The 18,385-nt window shown below is 49.5% G+C and overlaps 1 protein-coding gene across 5 annotated transcripts in view; it reads right to left on the minus strand.

Annotated features, from left to right (window-relative positions):
* RHBDF1 (rhomboid 5 homolog 1) overlaps positions 1 to 11,719 on the minus strand; it is a 35,598-nt gene extending 23,879 nt beyond the window's left edge. For 2 of the 5 annotated variants that reach the window (XM_032125528.1, XM_032125527.1), the window contains exon 1: positions 11,460 to 11,719. In XM_032125528.1, the coding sequence (XP_031981419.1) occupies positions 11,460 to 11,545 (86 nt within the window). In that variant the 5' untranslated portion in view covers positions 11,546 to 11,719. Of the gene's footprint in view, positions 1 to 1,359; positions 1,752 to 10,687; positions 10,935 to 11,459 lie in introns of those variants that run through there. The other 3 variants (XM_032125529.1, XM_032125530.1, XM_032125531.1) reach the window with 3 other exon arrangements.
* Between the last annotated feature and the right edge of the window lie 6,666 nt (positions 11,720 to 18,385).

The raw sequence follows: 18,385 nt of genomic DNA on the forward strand, positions 1-18,385 counted from the left end.
ATTTCCAACCAAGGATGCCTGGCACGGGGCAAGAGTACAGGATCACTCGACAGTCCTATCTCCCAGGACAGAGCCATGGCATGTGCTAGGAATAAGTCACAGGCTTCTTGTGCCAGAAATGTCTTTACATGTAACAGCTCTGTATCCATCTCTATATCAATCCAGTGGTTACTATTCCAGAATTTATCCAGCTCATTTTTTAATCCAAGCAAACTTCTAGTATTCATAACTGCACATGACAAAGCTCCAGAGTTGAAACACGTGCTGTGTGACAAGCCTGCTCCAGTTCATCTGCAAACCTGCCATTTCCTGGGTTCACCTGTTGCCCCGCAGTTCTTGGATTACAAGAGTGATCAGCTTTTCCCTATCCTCTTTCTCCGTGCAAGTCCTGACCCTACAGATCTCTTCCATGCTGTTCCTACCATGCCCTTTTCCCACACCCACATCAGCAGCTCAGTCCTTGCACAGGGGCTGTTTCAGACCTCTCACCTGTGCTGGCTTAGTTTGGACTCTGTTCCACCAGCATCACAAAAGTCAGGAATATGAAAACACAAGGCTGAATGAGAGGCATTTGCAGATTCAGCTTCTTCTAACTGATCAGCTGGTAGCAGCATAAAAATTATTAATAATGTCCATTTCAATTAAAATAAACAAAAAAAAAGAAAAAAATGTATCAATTGCAGATAGTCTGGAAAATTCATCTTCAAAAGGCCTGTGCCAAAGCAAGGTCACAGAACCAGAACGAAAGGCAAATCCACTGCGCTGTGGATCAGGCTAAGAAAGGGGAGAGCACATTAAATATCAAAGTTGGCACATGATCAAGGAAAGCTGCTTAGTGAAATCTACTGACCCAAAGAGCAAAGGAAAAGCTTTGTCCAGAAGCTTGATCATGTTCCTAAAACTGACAGGCATCCTAAATACATTTAGAGACTTGCACAGTCATTTCAAAGACAGACCATCCTTCCACTTAAACAGACAACTGAAGCTATTCCAATGTTGATTTCTTTTCTTCCAAAATTTCCATTTTACCAGCATTCCCATTTAAAATAAAGCTGGCTTTTTTCCCCCAAGAAACATTCCAAACAAAAACCAAAACAAAACCCCGACTTAATTCAACACTACCACACAAACAAACAGCATCTGCTTTTTCCAGCATCACTGCTCCTCTCCAGCACAGTGTGTGCATGCTCCTACAGACACCCCCAGGAGGTAACAGACACCGGGGTCATTCCGCTGCAATCCGATCGCCACATTCTGTGGTCAGACTCCAGCAATTTTTCTCCATTTTTCAAACCCCATCACTGCAACAACTTTATTTACAGTGCCTGCTACACGAAGTGCCAGGCAAGTCCCATGTACCTGAAGGGGTCTGTCCACACAGCTGTTCTGGATGAGGTACAGGAATCCAGGTGGACACAGCAAAGAAACCGGGATCCTCAATGTGTTCTCCAGACAGGACAAGCCAGAGGAGACAGAGGAGAAAGCTCCTGGCTGTGCCTCTCTCTCCAGGAGGATTGCTGCTGGCAGAGCAGGGAAAAGGCAGGAAGTCCAAGGAGAAGAGGAGCAGTGGGGTTTCAGTCTCGTGGCTGCCAATAAAACCATCTAGCATGGATCAGACCCAACGAGTTACAAACAATATCCCAAACACCAGGCATAAGCCAGCCCTTTAAAACAGGCCAGATGGAGGGGCTGAGGGCAGGCAGGGACGGGGAAGGTGGGACACGCCTGTGGCCTTGCACTCTCGGGGAAAGCTGTTAAGGGCACAGCAACACCCAAGCTTTGGCTGAGACCACCCCCACTGCCCACCCTAAGAAAATACCTGCGAAACAAAACAAGGCCATCAGCACTGCCCAGGGCCCTCTCCTGCTTTCCCAACCCTGGCTGCTGAGCTGGGAAATACTGTAAGGCTTTGCAGACCCGCAGGCTGCCATAGCAGAAGCTGGGTCTGAGCAGTCCAGGCACCTCTGAGCACAAGCCTGGCAGAGAGCTGTGCAGACACACTGCCCTTTGAGCCCTGCCCCGCAGGGAGCTGGCAGCACTGCCATTCCCACACACATCCCACTGTCCCTGCTCTCTGCCATGCACAAGCTCTGCCTGAGTGCTGGTAGAGGCTGATGCTGCTTCCAAAAGCCTGCACCAAATCACACAGGCAACAATTCCTCAGGGCTCTGGCTTCTGCTCGCAAGCAATCCCATCTGCCAGCTAGCTGCTGCCCAGGGAGCAGGTTTGCCTTACTCCACTGAGCCACTTCAAGGTGTTTTACCAGCACAAACTAACCCTAGTAAATTATTTCCTGTTGATCTGGCATCCTGAAGAGGCTCAGACAATTTCAGATAAGCCCTGGAGAGGAAGGGTAGGACCAGCCTATTCAGCGATGGCTCAGCATGACAGCAGCTCAGGTGAGACATCAAATACAGCCCCAAGCTGTTGTCCCCTGCCTGTGTGAAATTGTCCTGCTCCATCCCCACTCGGGATCTCACCATGAACCATTTAATTGAATTAGCTGAGAAATATCAACAGAAACTGCCTGGTTTGGAAGAGGCCAGGCAGACCCCTAGACAAGAAATGGGAAGCTACATTGGGTTAATATTTCATGCCAAGCCTTGGAGAGTGATGGTATTCAAAGAGGCACAGCAGGAGTGCAAAGCTTCAGCTGGGACCCACTGAACTTGGAAAAGGTTCAGCTGCATACAGAGACAGAGGGTTTTAAGTACAGGTAATGAAAACGTCTGCCAGTGAAGTCTGAATGTATGTGAGCCAATCCCATGATCAAGAAAGCAGACCTGATATCCCTTTGAGCAACTGATTTTCTTGATTTTCAGAAAAACACGAAGGTCATGATGGAAATCAAACAAAAATCAGTTCCAACTTGAACACCAGCACTAAAAGCTTTCAAAGCAGCCTCACCTGGGACCTGAAGGTGTGGTGCCCTCATATAGAAGAGAGAGGAAAAACAGGAAGCTCAAAAACCCTTTTTGATTTCTGTTAGTCCCCAGATCTGTAGCTGAACTCCTTCAAATGTAGGTTAAAAGATGACCCCCAACTGTAACATGCAGTCACAAGCAACAGACTGATCTTCAAGGTCCTTTTGTTGCAGCAGACAAAGGGCAAAATAGTAACAGGACCTCAGAAACCAAAGCTCAAAATTCAAGCTAAAAAGATGTCACAGACACTTGAAAGAGATGCAAGCCAACAGAAGAAGCAGTGACCCAGCCCTGTTTGCTGCCCTCCTCCTCCTGCTGGCACCAGCATCCCCACAGCTGTTGGGTGATCCATACTGGGAACCAACCCACATGAGCTCAGCAGAGAAAATGGCTCGTTCCAGCCTCAGCTCCTTCCCACATGGCTCCACAAACACTTGTGCCAGCAGAAGGAAAGGGGAAGAAGCAGGAACAAACAGAGCAGCTGGAGCCAGATGACTGGAGTGCTTCTCAAGGCAGTATAGTTTGAAGTGATTGTTGAAAATATGGCCAGAAACTCAGATCTGTGGGAAGCCAACAATTATCCCAGGGAGGTGGTGGGTTCGGCACCTCTAAATAATCTTCTGAGAAGTGCCTTTAGTGCAGGTGTTGAGTGCAGCAGGAATAAAACACTACCGTATCACCAGAGGCAGAGTGAATTTTCTGGTGGGGTCATTAGATGGGAAAACATCCAAACCATCCACAGATTTCTCCAGAGCTGACAACCAAGCCTCACGCACGGGCAGCTTCCACAGAGGTGCTCCCAAGGGAGGAGTTTCCCCTGCTCACCCATGGCCTGGAGCACCCACAAGGAAGTAGGTGGAAGGGAGCCAAGCAGAGTAAGCTGGGCAGAGGGGCCTTTTCCATCTCCTCAGCACGTGTGGCCCAGATGGCAGAGACAGGTCCCCAGCACCAGCCAAGCACACCCAGGGCCCACGCAGGGCCTGGGTGATGAGCGATCACCAACTCCACCATCCAGAGCAAACCCAGCCAAGAGCCATCAACAACCTACTGAGATACCAGCAAGGGCAACAGCCTGCACATAAACCAACCAACAATGAGGGGGGAGCAGTGGAAAACCTTCTGGAGTACTTTGGCATCTTCACCCTGTTTATGTTTCTCTGTGAACACACCCTGTGGCTTTGCTGCCACATCCAACAGCCACATTTCCAGCAGCCACATCCTAAAAGTCTGGTCACAGGCTGTCACTTATAGCCTACAATGGGGCACAGCATGATGAGATACCTGCCAACAGCTCCAGTGATGGCACACCAAGCTCTGAGCAGCATTCCCATTCCTTAGGGAAGCCAGCAGAGTCAGCACTGCCTGGTCCTCCAAAAGAGCTGTTTCTACCAAGAGATGCATTACCAGCCACCAGAAGAAGGATCATCTATGCAAGCCTTGTTCCTGCACCCTGTTTGAAGGTTACCACTGCTGCCTGTTGGGTGAGTGGTGCCTGGGCTGAGCCAGCAGAGCCCTTTGCTCTGGGGTCCCCAGCAGCCCCAAAGCACAGCTGTCTCAGTGCTCTGCCTGGGTCTGCACCTTCTTCAGGAAAGAGTGATCACAGAAACTATTTCAGTGCATTTAACTCATTTAAATGATTCAATGGGGCTTCAGAGGGCCCTGTTCCAGATTTATTTCCATTACTAGTAAAATAGATGCCTGGTTAAGTTCTGTCAGACCCACAAGTACCATGGGCACAGTCACTGCCTCAATTATACAGCAAGGTAAGAGTCACAAAAATGCTTTTGTCAGTACAGCCATTACTGTCAGTACAGCCATTTCCACATTAGGAAACAGAAGACAAACCCAACAAAGGTATTATTTTCAATGAAATTCTGCATTTTGAAGTTTTTTCTACCAGCTCTCATATTCTTCACAAGTACTGTAAGGGTTCAGGACACAAGGAAAGCTGGAAACACAGAGCTGGGATGACACTGAGGACAGAAGGAAACACTGGCTCTGGTTGATTTTGGAAGAGCTGCTGTCTGTGCACCCACCTCAAGAGCAATTTTCTTGGTAACATCTCTTAGTGATTACAACATTGTTCATTTAGAAAATACAATATCAATAAACAACTGATGGAAAAGCAACTGTCAAAACCAGCAACCTCTCCTAAAAAGATCACAATAGGCCAAACCAAAAATTATGTTAGACAAAAGCCACTCATCTTCTACAGCAAAGACTCTGGGTACTAAAAGCAGCTAAGAATCACTGTTTGTTGTGCTAAATAAAAACGTTTCAATGGCAAAAGAGATCAAAACTGCCACAAATGACAACATTTCCTATGGAAAGTTACATAAAACCATGTTGAATAGCAACCTAAAATAAATCTTAGAGGAAATAACAGTAACAAACGCTGGAGCCACCAGAAGACAAACTTTATATTCAGGAAGGATGGACGCCACAGAGCCATTCAGAACAGCTTTCTTAGCATGTTCCTTTGAAACTTGGAGTATCCTCACTCCCCATCACACACCTGCTTTCTCCAGCACCACTACAGTTCTGCTCACCTGGGTACGAGTGAGAGAATAAAAAACGCCCACAGCAGTGAGGCCCGGTGGAGATCCTTCAAAGGACTAGTTAAACAGCCAAGGACTCAGAGCAGAGCTGGTTTGGCTGGAGCTGCTGTTCCTCACCATTAGCTGATGCAGCCAGGGACACAGGAGAGCCACTCTGCTGCTTTAACTGTTCTCCCTGGCTCATGCTTGACAGCCAGGCACACTCCATCTCCTGCTGCGTCCAACTGGAAACAGCTGCAAGAAGAGCTTGTCTTGCTCTGCAGGTGTGCACACCTCTGCATACTCACTGTGTGCCCAGTGCAACGACTCATTAATAATGCAAACAGAAATAATCATAATTCTAACTTGGTTTAGCAAAAAAAATATTAAATTTCTAAGTGAACCACACTTCTTCAGACTGAGTGAATGGCACATTCTTGCTCGCTGTTCTCCCTGAAATTACAGTCCCAGAACAGCCAGAGAAAAGGAAGGTATACTCACACTTTTTGGCAGAACTACTCACAGTTTTATACAGTTCACTTTAAGGCTTTGCATTTAAGCAACAGAGTAACAAACCTCCCGTGTGCTGATTGCTACAGGGCAGTAACTCCCGAAATACAGAAGGTGCATTTGTCAACCCAGCCTTCTGAGCCCTCCAGATTTTAAAATCCAAGCAGTTCTAACTTTCACTGAGTAAGTGAGTAAGTAAGCCAAGTAAGTGCCAGACCTGAAAGACTGTAAACGCAGCGTCCTGTGCAGTTTCAGGATGACCTCATAGGGATTGTTCCTTTTTAAAGGAAAGAAAACCTTCAAAGCAGGGATTGCTGCTGACCAGCAGAGCAAGGGGCTGGCTCTGAGCAGAGTGGAAACAGGAAGGGGAGGAGGCGGCAAAGGTAGGCTTTCCAGAAAAGGCAAGATCAGGCATGGCTTGCTATCTCTTCTCCCCCTGGGAAGGCTCTACCATGCCAGGGAAGTATTGTGCAATGATACCTCAGACTTCACTGAGAAGAAATCACATTTCCTTTAATAAACACTGTGCTTTAGAGATGCTCTGATTACTAAGGCAAGGTCTGTTTGTTGCTGAAGGCCCCAGAACTTAAGAACTTATCCACAGCTCAGGTCTGTATCACCACAGTTCCAACATTTCTTCGGTAGGCAAAAAGGAGCTGTAATTATATTTGAAATAAATTGTTTACCTAGATAGTTGAAGAGTGCATCCAAAGGAAATTACAGCAAAAACAAGCCCTATGTCAAGCTGACATTTGCTGTCTGTGCAGCAAGTAGAGCACACAAGCAATGAAACTGCACTCTTACAGCTTTAGGAGATTTGACAGGTAAGGTAAATGTGAAGAATAAGCTCTGTCTTCACCCAGTGGGAAACAGATACTGTTACTCAAAAGGATTTGACCATAGTTTGGATGATTTGATCAAAAACTCAGCTGCTAATTTGCTCTTCATGGCATCATCCCAACACACATTAAAAAAAAAATCCCACTTCCTCATTCCTACAGCAGCATGGACTGAAACAAGGAAGAGAAGTGTGATCTGAAGCTTCAACCAGTCCTGGACAGCAGCAAGATGAGTAGGGACAAAAACAGGAGCAAACTGCCGGAAATCCCTGAAGTTCAACTCACAAGGATATGACAATAGGCAATCTCAGCACAGACGCAATTTCCACTTCTCCCTGTGGAAACCTCACTTCGCAGTGGCACAGACATTCTGTGAGAACAGAGAGGTTGGCTGGCAAGCCCTGCCCACCTCAGGGTGCACTGGAGGGAGGGTCTCCACAACTCTGTGCAAGCAGACCTGGATGGTCTGAGCACACATCACACACCAAATTAGCCTGGGGTTCTTCAAGGACATGGAAACAGAGCTGCCAGCATGACCACGGGAAATGCTGCCAAACAGATCCATTTCCTTCCAAGGTTAAATTTTGCCTCTTGCCTGCCTAATCTCTTGGGACTAAGAGCTGCAGGGCTAAGACTGTCCCTTTTAAATGTTATTCTCTCAGAGGGGAGTTATTGAGGACTAGTAGAGTAAGCAACCTGATGTCCATTCAGGTCTGTTAGTTCTGAACAAGGCAAAAAAAAACCCAAACAAAACAACCAACCACAAAGCTAAAAAAAAAAAGCCTACCACTGGGAAGAGAACTACCTGCACAACGCTGGACATCTGGGCTTCAGCTCCTCTGAAGAAAGAAACCATCTTCATCCTAATTTCCAGCAGCACTGAGATGTTTTCCCAATGATCCAGACACAAGTCCCATGAAATTCAGGCTGCAGCACCCACAGTACACATTGAGATATTATCACATAGCAGAGAGGATGCAACACAGCTCCCTGAGCAGGCAGGCAACACATGGGTTCCTTAAAACTCCAGCATGTACATACCCAGCAGCTGGGAGGCAACCTCACAGCAAGTGTGAGATCTGCACATTTCATGTCCCTTTCCTTCCGACTAGATGATGATAAATGTTAAACTTGGAGTCCAGAACCTCTTCAGCTGAAAAGAAAGGAAACTAATCCATGTCTGAACTCAGGGAAAATGTTAATGAAGGAACCCACCCTTGAGTTTTAAGTATTTCTACTGAAATGGGTCTGCAGGCTACAGGCTGGTGGCTGCAGGAACAGCAATTAATAGAAGCGTCACGTCAGGTCACAATTAACGCTGGAACCCCTGAGAAAGGCGCATGGTCTCCACGGGGTGCCAAAGCCTCCAGAGGTAGCTATGGAAGAAAGGCAGCAACCACAAGGGAAGAATCTTATCAAAGACTGTTCTGCTGGATAAAAGCTGTAGAGTGACAGACAAAGAAATGTCAGGATCTTCAGCTCACAGCCAGTCCTGCTTGGCAAGCACATCCCCAGCGACATGGGGTTCACACAACACACGCTCTGCTCAACTTTTTGCTGGATACACTGAATGGAAGAGGAAAACAAGCTGGTACTCCCGGTCATGTTGCCCATCTGAGGTCTTCAGCACTAACCTGGCTGTGTTTGCACTGCACAGAGATCCAGCACACTGAAGAGAATCAAACCTTTACTAATTATATCTGAGCATGAGGGCTCTGTGCCCAGAATAAACCGTCCTATCATGCCACACGCAGCAGACCCTGCCTCTTTCAGGGGAACATGTTGGGACTTGCTGGCTACTCTCCGGGGATGGATTCCAGAGGAACAGGACTGATGACCCCAAAAGGAATTCCTATTCCTGCCTGGCGACCTCACGCAACTGCAGCCTCGCTGCATTCCCCACCACGAAAGTGAAACGAGCTGTCTGCCAAGTCCCGTGATGAGGTGCTGGCCCTCTCTGAGGGACACAACTCCTGCCTGAGGTGACGCATCAGGGTCACAAGGTCTCAGCACCAGGACACAGTGAGGACAAGCTTGTTGGAGAAGAGGTGTCTGCTGTGCTCTGCAGGCCAGCAGCACTCTCCGCATTCAAAGCTCATCCCCCCCCCCCCGAAGCCTACCCAGCACAGAGCAAGACATTCCCGAGACCAGGGCCAGCCCATGGCTTTCCCCAGAACCTGAAAAGCCAGTTTGTAGGCAGATCTCTCACAAGTGGATTGCTTAAAAAAAAAAAAAAAAATGGCCTGTCATGGGAAGTCCCAGAGCAGAACTAGTTTTGTAGGAGTTGCTTTTACACTGCCCAGCATCAACCTCCTTTCATGGGAACGCACAGAAGCAGGAGCAGCACGGACACACGTCCACATGCCAGAGCTGCTGCCTTCCTGGGGACTCAGGACCAATGAGCACAGAGACCGGGACAAAGCTGGGGACCTATTCCAAAACCACAGCACCTCCTGGAAGGCTGGCAGTATCCCAGCTCAGGAATGGCACAGGCTCCCCAAGAGCCTGCACACAGACAGGGGAGACCTGGGCTGAGCAGCAGTAGCCATGAGGATTTAAGGACATGAGTGATGCAGCAGGAGGGAGGGATGATAGCTGTTATTAGAGCAACTGAGAGTTAAAAAAAAGGCAGACAAGCCCTTTCATAAAGTCCATTTAACAATCAAAGCTTGAAGGAAGTATCTAAAATTCACCTTTTTCTTCCAACTATACCAGCCAATCTAACACTAGTCATCACTTCCTCCTGCAAAACCTGCACCACTGAGACAGAAGAGCTGGAGAGCAACATCCTTCCATACACTGGAGTGGAAATCCAGTTCTTCCAAGGGTCTGCTCCCCAGCTTGTCCCAAGTGGGCCATTTTTATCCCCGTGGTCACAGCACACAGGCAGCTATTTGTCCTTGCTGCCCTATCAGCGTTACTGCAGTTAACACCCTGTGCTCCTTCCTTATCCTATGTTTCATTCAGAAGCTTTGCTGCCTTGTCCCTTCCCGTTACGTGTGACTATTTTTTCCCTTTTCTGCAGAATGCACTTTTCTTCCCAGAGGAAATTAGCAGGCAGGGGGACAAAAACAGGAAGAAAGGAAACAACTTCCTGCTTACTCCAAGACCCGGCTTGGAGACATCCCCGACCAGCACCGTGCACCCCACCACGAAGCCAACCTGCAAGAGAAGCAGCAGCCACAGAACTGAGTCGTGCACTAGGACGAGCACCAGACAAAACTCATCTGTGCTGCCACTCACCCCTCCTGAGTTACACTGGAGAAAAACACAGGGCAAAATATCCACATGGCGCACTTTGGCACTGCAGGGATGTGTGTGGCAGGATGGGGGGAAGGACAGGTTGCCTGCTGAGGAGCCCAAAAGGACTTGGCACTGAGGGTGCAATCCTGCAAAAACTCTGGTCTTGCTCGCGTCAGGCTGCCGTGATCCCCTTGCTTCGTGCCAGCAGTGCACAGTGTGAGAACTCAGTTCAGGGACTCGATCCAGCAGGAAAACTAACCTTAACATGTAAAAAGCCATATATTTCCCACCAGATCATCTCCCAAAGTCGCTGCCAAACCACGGGTGCCAGCATCAGGGGAGAGACGGGTGGGAACGCGTGGAGATGGAGTGGACTCGGATCAGCTGAAACAAGCCGTGAACGCGCACCTTCACCTACAGCCGAAACCACCGAGATCACCAAGCTCCCAACATCCAAACGCGGGGGTCGGGGGCGGCACCTGCCTCCGGCGACGCTCTTACCCCGCGGGCCGCCGAGGGCCGCTCCCCGCCCGGCGGAGCGGCGCGGTCCCGGTACCTCAGCCGGGCAGGGAACGGCCCTCGCGGGATGCCCCTCCCGGCCAGCCCCCCCTCGTCCCTCCGGCCCCGCACTCACCGTGCAGGCGGGCGAAGCGCAGCGGCCGCTCGGGTCGAGCCGCCCCCCAGTGCGGCTTAAGGGACCGGCGCCGCCGAGCTCGGCCCGCGGAGGGCGCGGAGACTCCTCCCCCGTGCCAGGGGCCGGCCGGGCGGGCACGCCATTCACAGCCTCGGCATGCAAATAGGAGCCGGGAGCCGAGCGGCGCTCGGCGCTGAGAGTCCCGGCGGGGAGCTGCCAGCGCCCGGGGCCGCGGGACGCCGCATCCCGCCGCGCCGCCCTGACTCACGGGGTAGGAATGCGCCGCGCCGGGCGGAAGCCACCGGCCCGCCCGCGGCCCCCGCAGCCTGCGGCCCCCGCCTTCCCCGCTGCCTCGGCGGTGGGCAGCGCCCTTTAGCCCCGCTGCTGGGCTGGGGTGGCGGGGTTGAGTGCCGGCTCCCGTTAGCACCGGCCCCGCGGCTGCTGGGAGCGCTGCCGTGATTCCCGTGCCGGGAGTCCCCTTGGCTGGGCACCTCTGAGCTGCCAAGCCCTGGCCCCGCTGCCGCCCACGGGAGCCTTTGCCACGAAGCCTCACACACGCTGGGCTACGATGCTCCCAGTCCCCTCACTCTTTCTTGCTGTTTCACTGTACTTTACCTTCTCCTCGCCCCATTCCCCCACACTTAGTGCTGTGTTTCCCATCAAGTCTTCACACCTCCTCTTCCAGCCATGTGGTTAGCGTATCATCCCTCCTCTAAGCTGTTTCTTTCCTCCCAGCTTAAACATTTTCCCCTTCTGGAGGGCATCCTCCCACCTCAATTGCTCAGCCATCCTCGCCTTTGTCCTGGGATTGCTGCAGAAGATTTCTCCATCCGTCCTCCAAGGAGCATCAGTCAGCATGTCTTGCTCACGCAGAGGTTTGCTGGAGCTCCAGTGAGGCCTGCAGGGTGCACATCCCTCTTGCGCAGCACCAACCCTCAGCTCCTGATGCTTTCAATGTTAGCGGTAACTGGGGGGATGATGTTCCTTTACCATCTTACTGCATCTTCCCCACCAACCTGCGTGATCCAGACAAGCTGAGCTCATCGGTACCGCACCCAGCCCTGCGCGTGCCCACGGCAGCCACAAGTCGAAGGCAGCCCCCAGAGAGCTCTGCTAACGATATCATGTCTTGTTAGCTAATGAGCAAACACAGAGCAGCCCCAGCCAGTCCTGGCTGAGGTGGAGACCAAATCGCACGCAGAACCCTGACTGTCCGCAAAGCTTAACAGGCACAAATTGTTTTCAGATGTTTCTACCACATAAACAAGAAAAAGAAGCATCCAGTAATGCACTCGCAAGGCCGTTCAGCATCTCCCAGAAGGAACGCTCTGGAGCTGGAGGGGGAATCTGACCCACCCCTGCTCGTTCTTTTCCTCCTGCCAATAGTATGTGCATTTTGCAAGAAAAGCAAAGCTCTGTCACTGAAACGTGACTTCTTGCTCCTGTAGAACACTCTTGCAGACAGCGCTGTTAACCCCATCCCACGAATTCTCGTTCCCGAATGCTTCCCTGCCCAGCTCCCAGACTCTGGATTCTTTTACTCAAGCTGCAGAAATCTGCAGAGCTGGATAAAAGCTACCCTGTTGGTAAAGAATACCAACCTTGCTGCCATCACCAGCCAGCGTGTTTCTCCTTCAGTGCGCTGAGTCCTCCTAGCCTAAAATAGATGGAATAAGGTGACTTAAGGCCAGGTTCTGACTGCTCAAGCATGAGATGGTGAATGGCAGCAGTTCAGTGGGGAGGACCCACCATTGCTGGCTTGGAGCAGGTCATCCAGCCCAAAAACCTTGTTTGTTTTCTCCCTCTTCAGGGAATACTTTTATTTGAAATGTGGCCTCTGAGGACCAGCTGAAGGAGAGCTCTTTCCTGGTGCTTGTTATGTGTAAGGTGAACGTGTGATTACATGAATTTGCTTCATTCTTCTCTGCTGGAAACTGGAATTTCCTACCTTTTTGAAACCCATGAGAAGCTGTGATCTTGCCACAAGACATGGTTAAAGACCCAATGAAATAGATATCCATCAGCATGTGAATGCAGCACTTTCACTGCTGCAGCTTGCTAAAACTGCTTCAAGGCCTGGTGAGCCACACACCTGCGCGCTTCCAGCCAGGCACTGCTGGGTCTGCACCAGCCAGGAGTGGTGCAAAATGGCCCTCAGGTACTGGACAGAATTGTTCAACACCTCATCTCCAGCTGCGTCCCCTCCTGCATGTACATTTTGCATGCAACACTCCTTGGAGCACTGATCCTGTGTCATCAAGTGTTAAATTTGGGCTCCACTGAATGCAGATTATAATTCAAGCAGGGAAATGGTGGTGTTACAGCCTGTGTGCCTTGCCTGACAGTTTTGTGAGGACAGCTGGGACACACCAGGAGCACAGAGGTCTCTTTTTATCAGGATCACCAGTTCCCTAGACAGATGATTTGATTCTGACCTGCTTTGTTCAGTGTTTAGGCCAAGAAAGCATCCCAGTACCTGGCAAGCACAGCCGAGAGCATCAGATTGCATCCTTGACCGGGAAAAACAGAGCTCCCCTTGCCCTCTGGAAATACATGGGCTTTGCAGTGCCTCCTGTGCTGACATGAAGCAGGAGCACACCCCTGGCAGCTGTCCTAGCAAACAGGGAAGAGGTCCAGAAAGGCCTGGGATTTCTTCTGGGGAGGATTAATAACACAGAAACCCAAGCAAAGTCCCACGGAGTTTCAAACACAGGTGGCCTGGCCAGGAGCCAGAGAGGGAACTGCCAGGAGGGAAAGGACGGGGATTCCCTTTGGGGAATGCCTTTCCAGGGCAGATGGCTGGATCTGCAGCCCCTTGTTGGGGAGCAAACCAGGTTACTGGGTACCAGCAGCTGATCAGGTTTTCATCCCCAGCTGCACATGTGTGTGTGGGATCCTGTGGATAGGAGAAGTGGGGATGGTACAACGGGCTATCTGCTGCTACAGAAATATCTCCCCCTCTTCCTCCCTACCCTGCAGCTCCTGGTGTGCAGCTGGCATCCAGCTTTCTGCCCCAGGGAGAGCAGTGAGGGCTGCTCTGAGCACCCAGCCTCAGCAGCACCCTATCTCACGCACCGTGGGAGTGTTGGTGCAAAATGCTTGGAGTGCAGATGCCCCCAGAGTGGATGCCACACTGGGAATGGTGCTGCGGACCTGCAAAAAAAATATTGACATTTTTTGGAGTGCAAATGAAATACCTTTCACTTTCCAAAAAAAACCCAAAAAACCAAACAACTTCTGTTAACAAGCAGCTATGTCGCAACTTCAGTTTCCTATAATCCGCTCAATTTACATGAAGTTCAAAAACCTAAAACTGGGTGGAAGGTCTTCTGAAGCCTCTGTCACCCTCAGGCAGCAGCAGACAGTGCAGACATTATTGTGTGGGATCATGCCCGTGACAAGGAGGGACACACAGGTGACTTTGGCCTGGCAGTTCCATGCACCTGCTCAGGTGCTGGATGTGCCATGGGCTGAGCTGGCAGCAGGCCTGCAGGTAATGGGGGTTTAAGCCCATGGAAGAGGTTCAAAAACAGAGCCAAGCCTGACCATCCTTGCCTGTAGCTTATACAGCTCAAATCAGGACAGATAATTCCTTTAACAGACATCATCAACGAGTCTACCTGGCGCAGGAGACAAGCAGAGAGAAGAGCCGAAATGTTGATCTGGGAAGATGGTGGTATCCCAGACCACTCACAGCCACAGGAGCTGCTGCCCAGCAGAGCACAAGGAAATCACATCAAAACTCAAGCCCTTCGTTTTCTGCCCAGATTAATTGCAATTGATCATTCCTGGCTCTAGCCACAGGGAAAGTGTGTGCTTGCAGTGCCAGGAGGAGTGGAGGAGTGGAAATGAGATACAACTAGGATTTCCCTTACAGGAATATGTATTTTCAATTGTATTTTACCCAGAAAATCCACTCAGACCAAAATGGCAATTTTCATTTTGGTCAACTCGTTGGGAGATTTGACCAAAAAAAGGGGGGTAAAAAAAGAAAAGAGCATGTGTAAAGCAAGCTATGATTTCCAAAATACTTAGGAAATGTCACTTAGCAAAACAGCTTCCTTCTCCCCAGTTTACTTCAACACAAAAAGGCACTTTTGACATACATATATGTGTGTTTCATATGGAAGGAATGAAAATGTCATGGAAGAAGTAACTCCCAAAATATCTCTTATGTAGCCTGAAAGACTCTTATCATTTTCCAATCCACTCTTGGCAAGAGATGAAATAACATTGCTTCAGAATTTCAAAACTGGGCAGATTTATTTTCGAGAAGCACACAAGGACTCTTATAAAGCAGTCAAATAGGGAGAGCAGTGGCCAAGGGTGTGATCAAACCTCCACTATTGGAATGCAGGCCTGGAAGAGCCTGAATTCAAATTGCACAAATCACCTTTTAGCTGTTGATCTGTAATTCTGGGGTGCCTGTGTTTTGAGCAGGGACTTTCATTTAAATGTCCTGTTCTCCTAACAGGGGAGGAGTGCCAGAAAGAACAAATGAGCTCCAAGGAATGTGAGCTGGATGTCATGGTGGCATTTTAGGGTCTTTCTTTGTGTCCCCCCCTGGGGCTGGGTATCAGCCACTGGTGTCATACTTGATTCCTGTACTAAGAGTCGCTCCTGTTGATGAAGAAGAGGAGCACGAGAGGTAGGAACATGCACATCAGCCTGCAGGTGCCAAAGAATCCCCAAAAGCACCATGAGAGATTTTCAGGTGGAGCAGCAAGGTTTGGTAGTCTGCAGCCAGTAAGTGCATCCTCCAGGTTAGCCCAGGTGGCTTCTAACCTGCTGCAGGGGACAAGCCTTGAAGGAGAACATTCAAAATTGGCAATAAGGAGTGATCCAGTTCAGACAGAAGAACATTGCAGAAAGGACTCAACCTTGGCATTAGTCACAGTGAAGCTCACCATCTCCTAAATCCCTGTATTAACTAAAAGAGAATTGAATTGAATTGAATTGAATTGAATTGAAAAAAAAACCAACCCAAAACAAAAAAAACAACCCCAACCAAAAATTTCCAGTTCGGTTACTCATAAATGAACTCAAGGAGTTCATAAATGAGCTGAGGAATTTTGGTTTGTCTGTCAGCAATAAGCTATATTTTTGAAGAAAGAGCAGAGATATGATATCTTGATGGAAAAATATGAACTCAGTAACTGGAGAAAAATAATTCAGTTACTGACAACAAGCTTGTAAAGAACTTGCTCAGCTAAAATAACAGGGCTTTGTGTAAATCCAGCAAATCTTTACACAAATCTTTAAGAACAGTTTTGGCATAGGCAAGTAACAAATTAAGAAGCTGAAATTTCAAAGTAACGTCAACTCTCTCTGAGAGTCAGTAACAGAGATCCTATCTCCAGCAACAACTAATTTAACCATGTCACCCTGCAGTTAGTTAGACTTAAGGAACGATAATATTTAGTGTCAAAATTATTCCAAACAATCTAATTTCATGGGTTCTGATCTAGACTTTGTCAATCCCCCTGTGCTGCCAGGAAATGGCTCCTCTTCCCAGTCTGTCACTGCTTTGCTGGTTTGTTCCTTCTCCACTATTCCTGGTTTTTCAGGCTGAAACAGGAGCCATGGAAGAGAAGGGGATTACCAACTTCCAAAGGTTTTATGAGCTCTGTCTCTAGCATGTCTGGAGTGCATCCTTGCCGTTGGATTTCGAAGCCTCCAAGGACAGGAGGTCTGGGTCCTGGGTCCTGTCCCAGGGCTGGGCCACTCTCACAGGGACAGATCCCATCCCAATGTGCAGCTGGCTCCCCTGTCACTCCTGTGGCCTCCTGCCCTTGCAGGGCCCTTGGGTCTCAATCCCTCAATCCCTTCCACCTCATCCTGCAGGGAGAGCAAAGCCACCCTCTCAGCTCTCCTCCCAGTGATCCCAGTGGCCCTTCCCCGGGCTCTCCAGTTCCCCTGCCTCTCCCCTGTACAGAGGGATGCCGTGGTGTGCACTGAAACACTGGTGCTATGCAAACAGGAACATAAGGATTATTTGTACTTTAACCCCATCAGCAGTGAGCCTACAAACATCTGTCAAACACGCTGAGCTGTAAAGGCTCCCTGTTTCCCAGCAGAACTTTCGGTGCAGGAACTAAGGAAGCTGTAGCTGACCTTAGATGAGGAAGCGCTGGTGGAGCTCTCTCCGCCTTTCCAGACCTTCTGCAGGACATGGCAGAAAGAGGAAGCTGCCAGCAGAGTTTTTAACAAATACTGTGTTTGTGATGGTCATAAGATGCCGAACAAGAGGACGGCAAGAAAGGAATGAAAGCCCAGAAAAAAAGCAACTGTTAATCTTGACTCCCACCCAAGCCTACTGCATGTATTACATTACATTACAAGCATTTCTTACAAAAAGTCCACACGTGGATCAAATGATCCCAGTGGAGTGATATGGTTCAGCACTAGCCAACCTCCTAATATCTGTCTTGCTTGGTTTTCCTTTTTCCTGGCACGTGAAGCACTTTGAAATCATCTGGAGCTTCCTACTGCTTCAGGACTTACGAGGTCCCAAAGCCAGTCATTCAGAAGACTCCTAAGTCACCCTTTGGAAAACTTTTGGGTGTATGTGGGACCAAGCTTTTCTCTTGGAGCCTCAGCTAAGGCAGACTGGCTGTCCCAGAGACCCGTTTCCCTCTGTCGCTGGATGTGACAATTGCACCAGTAAATGTGGTCAAAGCTTCAGCTAGGCAGAAGGCAGGCAGCCAGCATCCCAAAGGGTTTGATAAAACAGAGTGTGTCTTCATTCCAAATTATGACAGAGCCCCTGGATTTCAAGTTGCTCACAAAGGAAAGATCTGTATGAAATATCTAAGCCTTTCCAAAAAAAAAAAAAACCAAAAAAACAAAAAAAACACCAAATCCCGCAAATGCTTGGACACAGTCCATTTTTTCATGTAATATACAGAAACTTCTCAAAAACTGGATGGGGAATTGTTTCAGAAAAGGGCAAAACCTTCCAAACTGCTTGCTTCCAAAAGCCCTCTGAGCCCTGTGGAGGAGGTGGACAGATATTTTGCTGGAGTCCCAGTGGAATCACCTCAGGGCGCACGCGATCAGCCAGGAAAAGGCAGATCTGGAGTCTGGCTGCCCCAGTCCAATTTCTTCCCAGCCACACTGCAGCAGGAGGGACCAGTGGGTCATCGTGGGGCTCTGCAGCTTCCCTGGAGTGGGGTCTCTCCTGTGCTCCAACATCAATGGTTTGGATCACAGACTTCAGTGCCAGAAAGAGAAAGAAGCTGCTCACTGTCCCAGTCCTATTCTCCCCTGAATAAAGCCTTGCAGGAAAGGGAAGGGATCGTTTAATTTCTTAAAGGGCAGCTGAATCCCCTCTAAATGGCCACATTCTTGTCCCTTTTGCAGAGTGTGGCTGGTGCCAAACTTGGTCACAAAGGCGTATTCACAGCTTTTTCCTTCCTACACATTCAGGAGTTGAAAGCCAGTTTGGTACAAACTCCCCAAAATGACTTATTCAGCAGCTGCTTGCCAGCTTCCTGTTTGCAGAGCGGGGGGGCTGGAGCAGGGGCATGAGCCCTGACACCAGGCACGCTGCCGTGGGGACCCTGTGCCTCTGGTGCTCCCTGAGCCTGGCAGAGCATCAGCCACGGCTGACCGGGCTCGGCTTGGGCAGAGACCCCATCACCAGACTGGCCTTTTCACCTCTGCTCTTGGTTTCACCACCAAATTTGCTTTTTCTTG

The sequence above is a fragment of the Corvus moneduloides genome, chromosome 16, assembly GCF_009650955.1.
Source record: "Corvus moneduloides isolate bCorMon1 chromosome 16, bCorMon1.pri, whole genome shotgun sequence".
Taxonomy (NCBI): Eukaryota; Metazoa; Chordata; class Aves; order Passeriformes; family Corvidae; genus Corvus; species Corvus moneduloides.